Source organism: Astatotilapia calliptera, chromosome 12 (genome assembly GCF_964374335.1).
Source record: "Astatotilapia calliptera chromosome 12, fAstCal68.1, whole genome shotgun sequence".
NCBI classification, from domain to species: domain Eukaryota; kingdom Metazoa; phylum Chordata; class Actinopteri; order Cichliformes; family Cichlidae; genus Astatotilapia; species Astatotilapia calliptera.
In genome coordinates this window covers 12,007,131-12,019,600 of record NC_137433.1, presented here as the reverse complement: position 1 = coordinate 12,019,600, position 12,470 = coordinate 12,007,131, and the positions used below count along the sequence as shown (strand labels likewise).

At 43.1% G+C, this 12,470-nt stretch overlaps 1 protein-coding gene across 2 annotated transcripts in view; it reads left to right on the top strand.

Moving 5' to 3' along the window:
• The window catches only part of LOC113033131 (histone-lysine N-methyltransferase EHMT1-like), a 74,135-nt gene that overhangs the window by 35,493 nt on the left and 26,172 nt on the right, over positions 1-12,470 (top strand). For both annotated transcript variants that reach the window (XM_080308905.1, XM_080308906.1), the window contains exons 15-19: positions 8,708-8,862; positions 9,576-9,743; positions 9,889-10,033; positions 10,202-10,279; positions 10,574-10,689. In XM_080308905.1, coding sequence (XP_080165031.1) covers positions 8,708-8,862; positions 9,576-9,743; positions 9,889-10,033; positions 10,202-10,279; positions 10,574-10,689 — 662 coding nt within the window. The remainder of the gene's footprint in view (positions 1-8,707; positions 8,863-9,575; positions 9,744-9,888; positions 10,034-10,201; positions 10,280-10,573; positions 10,690-12,470) is intronic.

Below are 12,470 nucleotides of genomic sequence, written 5' to 3'. Positions count from 1 at the left end.
CAGAGAGCTGGGAGAAGGCTGTGAGAGATAAAACAATCTAAAACAATATGTCCCAAAACAGTATGTCTTTGCTGAGAAAGTCTAAAAAGATAATTCTAAACTAATCTAACCATAGGCAAAGGGCAGACAAAAGGCATCTTTGTACATTTAAAAGAAGGTAAAGAAACATAGAATCATTTTTCCTGTAACATTCCCCCCTGTTTAACTTATTTTAAATGTATACAACAATTGTCTATGAAAATTATTTATTAAGTATCTTAGGCAATTTTTAATTTCCAAAAATCTTCAAAATGTCAGCATAGCAGAAATGGCAGTCATTTGGTCTAAAGAATAAAACAAAAGAAAATAATAAAAAGAAAAACATAATAAAACAAAAGAAAATAAAAAGAAAAACATAGTAAATGAAAATCATAGTAAATGAAAGAACAAGTGGAAAAAACAAGAAAAAATAATAAAACTACAAAAAATAAAGGATAAAAACCTTATATTTTAAAACGAAAACTTACAAAAAAGGAAAGGATGAAAAGTAAAATGAAAACTTTATATTTGAAAATGATGAAAACCTAATATGTAAAATGAGAACTTCAAAAAATACAAGGATGAAAACCTTATATTTAAAATGATGCAAACCTTAAATTGAAAACTTTATATGTAAAACAATGAAAACTTCATGTTTAAAATGAAAACTTCAAAGAAAATAAAAGCATGAAAACGTTATATTTAAAATGAAAAACTTTATGTTTAAAAGTCAAGACTTCAAAAAAAAAAAAAATAAAAGCATGAAAACTTGCATAACCTACTAATGTTTTAATCAGTGCATGATCACTTGACAAGTCATTTTTAATCACCACGTCATTTATTAGCAGCTAGTACAAGTTCTCCTCTAACAGAATTGCAACCGGATGTTGTTCTTCTTGAGGCACGGCAATATAAGCAGTCATTGTAGTTGTTATCATCTTTGAAATCATTACTCTTAGGCATGGCAACACACACAACACTAATATGAGCAGTGCTATCATGATGAGACCTAGAAGGAAAAATGGCTTTGCTACAGCAGCCAGCCATGAACCGCTGAACAGCCAGTCCAGCCAGTCCAGCCAGCCTTGTGCTGTAGCTGCTCCAGGTGTGTGTTCAGTGACATATTTTTGCAGAGCGGTCAAATTCTGCAAAGCTTCATAAATGTCTCCTCCAGTTTCGTATCCATCAGGGATAAAAGTGCAACATGTTTCCCCGATCAGCTTGCAAACTCCTCCTTGTGATGCTGTTAGCAGGTCTAGTGTCAGTCTGTTCTGCAGCACCATCGTTCTGATGGCCTGCTGTTCTCCTGCTAAGGCGGTTCCCAGGGTCTTAGTCAAGTTGATGTGTCGTAGCAGAGCATATCGGTTGATTTCCACATGATCCCGCACCTCGGCAACTCCAATGCCGGGGATCAAGCTCTGTAAGAATTTCACTCCACCTCCCCAGATGCGAAACTCTCCCGGCACTCCAGTGTCCACAGTAATGCCGAAAGAATTGGGGGAGGCGATGTCCACTTCACGTCTCTGCCGGCTGCTTGGGTGATGTGCAACACTTTGCATGAAGAAAACGTGATCTGATAATTCCACCAGGGCGCACAGACCTCCCCAACCTTCAGGGAGTGACAGATAAGCCTTGTTGCCACATAGGAAGTACCAGTCAGCCAAAACTCTGGTTCCTCTGCTGCTGGGTGCCGTCCGTGCACATCCTGTCTGGTACTGAGTCTTTGTTTGTAGTGGCATTCGGTAGCTGTAGTTTGAGCGACAGTTGAGGCTCATCAGTGTCGCGTTACTGGCACAGGTTTCGTTGAGTGAACAGTCCATACACTTCCTCTCGTTCCTCGGTGGGCAGAAAGTGTATATGTATTTGCATAGGTAAGTAGGCAGCTCCCCCACTGCCCGCGATCCATTGTTCATCACACATACTGGAAGTTGTGCTGCGTTCAGCTTGTTCAGTAGAATTACATCAGGCAGTGGGTCTGAGACTTGGGGCCAGGTCAGTAGGTAGGTCTGTCCGGAACAGTGCACATTCGTGAGTGACGATGACCTCCAGGTTGCTTTTGCTGGGATGCTGTAGTTGGCTTTGGACCAAAGAGTACCGTAGCCTGGATGTGTTGCCAGGCCCAACAGGCACCAACTGCGATCTTCAGGTATGCTGTACGGCCACAGGCCAGACGTCTGCGAGGATAGGGGCATATGGGTACATGCATAGCAGTCAGTTTTGTTATTCAAGTGAGCTGTAGTGTTCATAAACTGCCACCAGAAGTTAGTGGCGTATCCATGGGGAAACTTGGTGTACTTTCCTTTGTCATACAGTGTCTGCCTTTTCTCCATGTAGCGTGACTTGTTGTCCCTCACGGAAGCAAAGGTGAGGAGCCCGGCCATGGTCAGGGCCGCTGCAGTTGATAAGAGCCACCACGTCATGACGACGGAACACACCCTCCTGTCGCGAGTAGACCCCCCGGCCAGGAAAGCTGACCCCTCCACCGGGCGAGATCACAACAAGCGGGCAAGCCTGCCGTCAGCTGTGTTTAGATGGCTTCACTGACACGCCTGCAGTGACTCTGATGGACCCAGGATGGTCGTTCCGCAATTTTGCAAGCGGTCGGTGTAGTGAGGAGGACTTGGTATGGTCCCTCCCACCTGGGTGTGCTCCAGTTTTTCCTTTGGAGCACCTTGATCAGAACCCAGTCACCGGGCTTTAGTCTGCAAGACACTGGAGAAACATCATCAGGTTGTTGATTATGTACAATGATGTCTTTGTTTTCTAACAGCTTAGACATCCATTCTGCTAATGTGTTTTCTCTGATTGCTTTGTCTATTGGTTGACTGGTAATAGGCAGTGGAAACGGCCAGCCATGAATGATTTCAAATGGAGTTAGTCTATGGGAGCCTTGTGTTAAGCGCATCCACATTTTCACTAAACCCAAACATTCAGGCCACGGCCTTCCTGTTTCTGCCATGCATTTCCTGAGCCTTTGTTTTATAGTGCCGTTAGTTCTCTCTACAAGGCCTGCGCTCTGAGGGTGATAAGCACAGTGGTGTTTTATGCTGAAACCGAGTGCTTCAGAGACCTTAGTGATGACATCATTTACAAAATGAGTGCCGTTGTCTGACCGTATCAAAGCTGGGATGCCATATGTGGGTATGAAGTGATTGCACAGGCACTTTGCTACTGAAATTGCATCTGCCTTTTTCACTGGATAGATTTCCAGCCACTTTGAGAACACGTCTATAACCACTAGGGCGTATTTTGACCCTTGACATTCGCTTAGTTCAATAAAATCCATATGAATTGTGTGAAAAGGATGAGGCGGAGTTGGAAAACGGCCTCTTTGTGGTCGCAGGTTACCCTGAGCATTATATTTTTGACACGTCATGCACGTTCTGACAAATTGTTTTGCTGAAGTTTCAAAATTTACAGTGTAAAAATGAGTGTTGACAATACAGGTCATTCCCCCCGATGACAAATGCGTACAGCCATGAGTCACTAATGCCGCCATTTTGTGGAGCGATTTTGGCAACACTGGCTTGCCATAACACATCATTAAATCGTTTGTCAGAACTGCACCGTGTTTTAGCCATTTTGCCTGCTCTGCTGTGCTTGCTGCTTTTTGTTCATCTTTCAACACATCCAGTGGAATCTGATGTGTGTTTACTGCCATCAATGTGATGTTTGCCTGTTGTGCCGCCTATTTTGCTGCTCTGTCAGCAACATTGTTGCCTGTAGTAATGAAAGAGTCAGTAGGCGTTGTAAGAGGTTGGCATGCTGGTTTGCCAGTTGGTGTAATCATTCCTCTGGTTTTCCAGATGTTTTGCAAAATGATGCACAGCAGAGAAAACATACTGGCTGTCTATATAAATGGTTATTTGTTTATCTTTGTGTATTTCACATGCGCAACAATCTCGTGTGAAGTGACCTTCCTCTCCACGGTTCTAGCAGGCGTTGTCTCTATGTTATCTGCTGTTTCTGCGTGGCTGTCTGCGGCCTTGGTGTTTGTGACTTTGCTCGCCTCTCTGTTCCTGATAGCCACCTGCGAATTAGTGTTTTAGTCTGTTGTCAACAGTCAGCCTTATTTTTAAGTTACAGAATGCTTCTCCCTTTTTTTGTCTTTTGTTTTTTTGTTTGGGAGAATAGATGCAACTCTACATTTTCACTTAAGGCAGTTTTAGATAATTTCTAGTTCTTCAAACAATGCATGGATCTCACACATTTCAAACTTTCAAGTTAGGGTTGTTTCCCATTTATACAAATATATATATATTTAACTTTGCATTGCTCACAGCTCATAGCTCACAGCTCTAAACCTAGGCATTTTTCAATCATATGCCTAATCACTATGTGTCACTGTGATTCTCAAGTATTGTCACAAGTTCGTTTAAATGCGTTTCCAAAACCAACAAAATAATCAAACAAAAACAAAAAACATAAACGTGTCAGGACACAAAAGAAAAAGAAAAATGCTGCCACCCGAACAAGGCAGAAGTCTGCATATGTTGGCTTTTAATAGCATGCAGCTTGTAACATACTAGACTAATGTGCCTGTGTTAATTCAGCTCCATATTATTGTGTGAAGTTTCACTGGGTTGGGAGTGGTTTTGTGTGTGTCACATTTTTGGTGAGCCAATGGCTGGAATGGGGTTGGACTAATTAGAGGCAGGTGTACTTGATTGCACTGATACACTGGTCTACTTATAGCCCACACTACAACCACTGCTGTTTTGTTTTGTCTCTCTGTGCAGGTATGTAATGTGATGAAATCAGATATGATTGGGATGGATTGGTTTTGCGCTATGAATTTTATATTAAGTGTGTCGTTTTGTCTCTCTGTGCAGTCCAGGGCCTATTATATGCCACAGCCTAAAGGCAGCAGAGTTCCAGAGGCTTGAGTGACCACTGACTATATGCTTGCAGGGTGGTGGGTCTCCAAGGACAACTTCTAACCCTGTTAAAGGCAACATGTGGGGTGCAACTTGGCTGTGTGGCATAGCTGGCTCTGGCCTTGGGACTGTGGTTTTATACAATTCTTAAGTGGGACACTGGACTGTTTTATCTTTTATCTCTTGATATATTTTTCGTCAATAAATTATCTTTTAGAATTTTATTGACTGACATCTTTTTGCCCATGACTGAAACGGTTGGTCAGACCTAGAGTCTTTCTTTGGGCAGAATAGCAGCGTCTGCTCTAAAAGAAACAAATAAATAAAAAGAAAAGAAAATGTGGAACATGCTCATCAGCTTAGCAGTGTCTACATATGTAATTCAGCTTCTCAATCCTGTAGTTGTAGCTGTTGTCTACAGGGTTTTGCTTATTGGTTGTTATTATAGGTGTGCTCTATCTCAGCAATGTGTCATTCTAGAATGATAAGTTTCAAGCTGGTCAAGTGCCTCTATGCACTTCATTAGTTTAGTTATTCTCCGTATTGTCGTCATCTCACATGTCATTACACTGAGTTTCAGCAAACCTTAAGCTTGATGCAGACTACTGCTTAACAATTATCCACCTCACATCATAGCCGATTAAGGTGCCTCTTCATATTAATATTATGTCATTGTTCATATTATACCCTTTGTCTTATATAACAGCAATAGCATATTATAATATTTTATCAGTGTGTACCATTATACTACTCCTGAGCCAATTTGTTAGTTAGATCATCTTATTCGGCAAACAGATAATTTAGAATTCATCCAATCTGCGGTCACATTTGTTCTCTCTGTTGCATGGCGGACCAGGCAGTTCTATTATAATATATTATTTATATTTTATTTTGTATCCATCAAGGGCTTCAGATGACCTGCAGAATCATCCTTTTCCCAGGGTGGAGACAGTTACCTTTTCACACACTGTCCTTGGCTGAACAATGACACAGCCTTAATATACTTTATTTATCTTATTAAAATATTTTCGTGTGAATTATTTGCTTTATATACATTTTATACATTGTGGGCATGGTCATCATGCCAACTGTGTGTCATTGTTAATATCACTTTACAGGTTGTTATCCTTGCTATTATTAATTTCAAATATTCTAAAGATAATTTCTACTGTAACTTTCCCTTTGTTCATCTTTATTTCGTACTTTTTATATTTATATCTACTCAGTGGGGTCTGTTTTCAACCCTTTTAAACTACTTCAAACTACTTTGATCTCTAGTTTTCACTTAATAAGGGATTATTAAGTTCTTCCTGATATGGGTGTTGCTGCAGATGCGGCTGCAGGAATGAGTGATGGCTTTCTAAAAGGGTTGTGGGAACTGCACAGTGTCTCGTCTTCTGGTTTTACTAAACTGGCAGTTGAGTTCTGTTCTTCTGACTGTTTATATTTTGTTTTCTTAAATCTCTCAGTTTACAGACACTGTTTTTGTCCGGCGTCTGGACTTTTCTTTTCTCACCACTGCTCGTCAGCAGGAGTGAGTTTTAATTTCACTTGCTTGATTACCCATCTTATTTATGTATTTACTTATTTTTGTTTAAGTAATATATACACAATACAGCTGCTATCACCTTCGCTGGTATTAGAGACGAGAGTGGTTGCTCACACGCCCTTCTACTTTCGGACTATTTCCAAAAGCGGTGTGAACTTTACGAGACGGAACTCGACCGTTCTCTCAACTCACCAGCACGTCAGTGAATAGCAGTAAAAGAAAAACACAGTAGGAGCAGCTCAGTCTCTTATTGGACCGTGAAAATTCAGCTTGCTCCATTAATTAAAACAATACACACACATTCACATTCACAGCTTCGACGCGCGCGCGACCGGAACCCTTATGATAAGGGGAGCTCCCAGAGCTACTTACTCCCTAGACCCAGTCTAGACCCAGCTGGGGGAGCTACCCAGAGCTCCAAAGCTACCAGTCGACGAGCTCCCAAAGCTACCAGTCGACGAGCTACGCTACCAGTCGACGAGCTCCCAGAGCTACCAGTCGACGAGCTACTTCCGCTATTTTAAATTCCCTGAATTCAAAATGCGCTTTTACGCAAGATTGTGTCAGTGTGTCTGTATCTACCTGGTCGGTGTCGCCGGGTCTGGTCCACCTCGATCGGGTCCCACCACCGTGGGTCGCTTTCTAAGACGTTGGCCAAGACCCGAATTTAACGCTCTTGGTCTTTTTCCACACACCTGGTGTGTGGGCTGTCGACAGGCGAACAACGTGGACTGGTCACGGAGATGGGACACGATGGAGGTGATCCGGCTGTCGAAGGACCAAGAAATGTTGGGGGAAAACTCTGTAAAAAACCCAGGAGAAATAAAGACACAATGAGACAAAGTTACTTTCTTTATCAAACGTGTACACGGGTGAGCTGCTAAGAACAACTCACACCATGCACAGTGGCTTGGTAATTTTTATAGGAAAGACAGTGAGAACAGGATAAGAAAATACAAAACAAATAAAATAAACAACTCCATATGTGGCGCTAGTCTCGTCAGCAGAGAGCTGGGAGAAGGCTGTGAGAGATAAAACAATCTAAAACAATATGTCCCAAAACAGTATGTCTTTGCTGAGAAAGTCTAAAAAGATAATTCTAAACTAATCTAACCATAGGCAAAGGGCAGACAAAAGGCATCTTTGTACATTTAAAAGAAGGTAAAGAAACATAGAATCATTTTTCCTGTAACAGACAGAATGAATGGGGCCATGTATCGTGAGATTTTGAGCCAAAACCTCCTTCCATCAGTGAGAACTTTGAAGATGAAACGAGGCTGGGTCTTCCAACATGACAATGATCCAAAACACACCGCCCGGGCAACAAAGGAGTGGCTCCGTAAGAAGCATTTGAAAGTCCTGGAGTGGCCTAGCCAGTCTCCAGACCTCAACCCCATAGAAAATCTGTGGCGGGAGTTGAAAGTCCGTGTTGCTCGGCGACAGCCCCAAAACATCACTGCTCTCGAGAAGATCTGCATGGAGGAATGGGCCAAAATACCAGCTACTGTGTGTGCAAACCTGGTAAAGACCTATAGTAAACGTTTGACCTCTGTTATTGCCAACAAAGGTTATGTTACAAAGTATTGAGTTGTATTTTTGTTATTGACCAAATACTTATTTTCCACCCTGATTTACGAATAAATTCTTTACAAATCCTACCATGTGGATTCATGGATTTTTTTTTCACATTCTGTCTCTCACAGTTGAAGTGTACCTCTGGTGCAAATTACTGACCTCTGTCATCATTTTAGGTGGGGGAACTTGCACAATCGGTGGCTGACTAAATACTTTTTTGCCCCACTGTATACAAACAGAGGGTTTGAAGCAGCTTGGTGGGCTTAGCTAGTTGTGTCTTCCAGATAAAAAAAAAAAAATTAAGGATATCAGCTACGTCTAACAGACTTTTATCAGTTGTGGGCGTTACTTGGAGACCTAATTATTATTATTATTATTATTATTATTATTATTATTATTAGAACTAAGACACAGTGACATGCCTTGATGGAACTCTGTATCCAAAAAAGTGTTTTCCTCCTGAGGTCACAGTTCAGAAATTCACATACTCAAAATAGTAGCTTCTTTTTCACTTGCATGTCTTGCTGGAAGCCTTTCTTTCTGCTACCCCTGGGGATTAGTCAGCGCAAATGGCGACTTCAGTAAAGTCTTTGCGAGTGCTTGTCGAGATGTTTTAGAGCACTGTTGCCGAGGGTAGAGGTATGTCATGTCTGATGCTTACATCTTACACCTGTCACTGTCATTTTAGGAAGAGAATGTCTGCCTACACTGGGCCGCTCTATCAGGCTGCGATGACATTGCCCAGGCTCTGCTAGAGGCTCGATGCGACCTAAATGCTGTGAATGTTCATGGTGATACACCACTTCATGTCGCTGCCAGAGAGAACCACCTGGAGTGCATATTGTGAGTGTGAAGTCTGAGAGGTCACAGAGGTCACTCAGTTTCTTCACATCAGATGATGATGCTGATTTTGAGGAAACTTTTTTTTTTTGGGTTTATGTCTGTAATGAGAGAAGAGAGTATTATTGGAAACAAACAAATACAGCTATTCAGCTATTTAGTCACTGCATTTCTTGTATTTGTTTGCTTCCTGGTTTCAACCACAAACAGATTATTTAAACATTTTGTTCCTTATACACAGTGTTCAAATGTTTTCTCTGCAGCTGTAGAAAGCCTTATCTATAAAATGCAGTCTGCTTCTCCTGAAAGTGTATTAATATGCAAGAGTTCTAGAACAAATAGTACGTGGGTTTGCATTCTGGGAAATCAGCGCTCAACTGATAAAACCAAATGAAGCCGTTAATTTCTGAGGCAAACTGATATTAATCAGATGGTTTGATACCTGGCTCCTCCAGTGCACGTGTCCTTGTGTCCTTGCTCAAGGTACAGAGTTGCATATGTCCATCAAGTGTGTGGGCGAATGTTAGAAAGTGCTTAGGCACAGATAAAAATGCTCTATAGCTGTGTGTGTAATTAGGTAAATGAGATTTAGAAACGATTTTGACTGCTCAAATTGAGCAGCGACAGTGCATACCAGTCTATCTCAGTGCTTGTCACCTTCACTCTGTTTTTTTTAGATGACCATAAGTCTTAACTTAAACATTTTCCACGCGCAGGTTGTTTCTGTCTCGTGGAGCTGATGTCAGTCAAAGGAACAGGGATGGAGAAACAGCTCTGGACTGCTGTGCTTCCGGTTCCAAAGTGTGGACAGCCCTTAATACCAACAAGAAGCTGACTGATGCCAGGAGAGGAAGGGAAGGCCGTGGAGAGAGAGTGCTCAGCAGGTAGTGCTGCACTTTGTCCTGTTCTTTTGTTGGCTGATGAATTTCTGCTTTCTCAAAATCTGCCATTCCTCAAAAAGGAAAACTAAAAACTTGTAGATTTTTTTGTTTCTTTGTTTTGTTTTTGTTTTCCTTTTCTGTCTGTTAGGGACATTTCTCGGGGGTATGAGGCAGTGCCTATCACCTGTGTTAATGCTGTGGACAGTGAGCCATTGCCTGAAAACTTTAAATATATACCAGACAGCTGTGTCACCTCCCCGCTGAACATAGACAAAGATATCACTCACTTACAGGTAAGTGAGTGATGACAGGTAAGGTGTAAATTACACATTTATTGCAGCAGTCCAGAGAAGGCACTAGTGCTCTGAAGAAGTTTGCAGTCATTATGCAGAAAATGACTAGCATTGTAAGAGAATAGGTACATGGCCAGCTTCTAACGGCTCACTGATTGTGTCACTCAGCACTGCACCTGCACAGATGACTGCTCATCTAGCACCTGCATATGTGGCCAGCTCAGCTTGCGTTGTTGGTATGACAGTGTAAGTAGAACCTGTGTACCTACTGAAATGATTTCACGTGACACCCACATTTCCTCATTTTAAATAAGAATGTGTTCTCAACGACTTGTTTAATAAAGCTTACATTTGCCCCCTTCACTGCTGGGGTCTAAACTGGTTTTACATTACAGTACGGCCTGGCCCACTTATATTTTGTTTATCTCTTCAATGTAATGTTTCTTCACGTTCTGTTGACTAAAATTACCAACAGATGCTCTGAAGAGAATCTGTTTTTATTCCCAATGACTATTTATCTCATGGTGTATGTGATTGCAGGAGGGTCGACTACCAATGGACTTCTGCCAGCGGGAGCCCCCGGTGCTGTTTGAATGTAACCATGCATGTTCCTGCTGGAGGACCTGCAGGAACCGTGTGGTCCAGAATGGACTAAGGTAAAGTGCTGCTGTTTGGTAATCTACTTTTAAAGCTGTGAAGAAAGTGAGCCTCATAACAAAGATCAGCTTAAAGGATCCGCTTTGATCACATGGATGAGTTTTTGCAAAGAAGATGCTCAATGATAAATTCTGTCAATGGGTCCTGAATAGCGTTGGGAATCGAGAACTTAAGGTTATGTATATAACCCCGGTTCTCTGAGTAGCATGAGTGAGTGTCTCACTATGGGGAACGCCTCCTGCGTGACCTCATCAGAAGCTCAAATACCATTACGCCAGCCCTTACAGGCTGGCTAGGTGACGCCCATGTCAGGAGGGGCCAGTGCCTCCCTATATAATAGGCTGACATAGCGTCAGATGTCATTCAAAACAAGCCCACCTCTTCCTCGCTTCCATAGCAAGGAGGGCGGTCTGGTGAGACACTCACTCATGCTACTCAGAGAACCGGGGTTATATACATAACCTTAAGTTCTCTTTCATAGCATTCGTTTCGTGTCTCACTATGGGAGAAATACTGACTCCCGGATTGCCAGACATGCCTGTTAAGAAGACAACTGTCCCCAACAGCACTTCACAGGGGAGAGGCCCCCACCCGGGAAGAACCTGCACTGAGGACTGAATGTGCTAGGTTAGGTGCTGTCACATCTAACCTGTAAAACCTAGCAAATGTATGAGGTGAGGTCCAGCATGCAGCTGCACACACCTCCTGAATAGAAACTCCCCTAAAGAGAGCCCATGAGGTCGCCAGACCTCTAGTGGAATGCGCACGTAAGCCAGCAGGGGGCTGAAGGCCCCTGCTAGTATAGGCCAAGGCAATTGCCCCTACTATCCAATGGGAGAGGCGCTGTTTAGACACAGGCTTTCCCATATGTGGTTTAGCCCAGGACACGAACAGCTGGTCACTTTGTCTGACACTCTGGGTTCGGTCCATGTAAATGCGCAGAGCCCACCGCCTTTCTCCTCAGAGAAAGGCGGTGGGCAAAAGGCCGGCAGTTCTATAGGGGAACATGTGCCGACAACCTTCGGGACAAAGGCAGGGTTGAGCCGCATACAGACCCTCGTATTATCCGAGGAGAACTGAATGCATGACTGATGCACTGAGAGAGCGTGTATCTCTCCCACACGTTTAGCAGAAGCTAAAGCAATTAAAAGAGCCGTCTTCAAGGACAGAAATTTCAACTCAACCTGTTCCAGGGGTTTGAATGGGCAACAGGAGAGCGCAGCCAATACTGTGGGAAGGTCCCACGATGGAGCCAATGGCCTAGACGTAGGCAATTTACGCCGTGCACCCTTCATGAAACGGCATATCAAAACCAATATGGCAGGCTGAAATTGCTGCCAAATACACCTTGATGGTGGAGAAGGCTTTACCCTTATCAATCAGGGCCTGAAGAAATGACAGAATCACAGCCACAGAGCACTGAAAAGGGATGGCCTGTGATTCTAAGCACCAGCTTTCAAACACACGGCACTTATGCTCATATAGCGTCCGAGTAGACGATGCTCTAGAACACTGAATAGTGTCGATAACACTATGAGGGAGCCCCACCGTGTTCAGGTTAAACCACTCACGGGCCAAGCCCACAGAGCCAGCCTCTCTGGGTGGGGGTGGAATATTTCCCCCCGTGCCTGAGACAGGAGGTCTCTGCGTAGTGGTAACAGCCAAGGTGGGCCGCACAGCTGCTGAAAAATCTCCGCCAGCCAGTGTTTCCCTGGCCAGTGCGGGGCTATCAGGATCATATAGTGACTTCTCTCCCTCACTCTGGCCAGAGTTGGAGAAA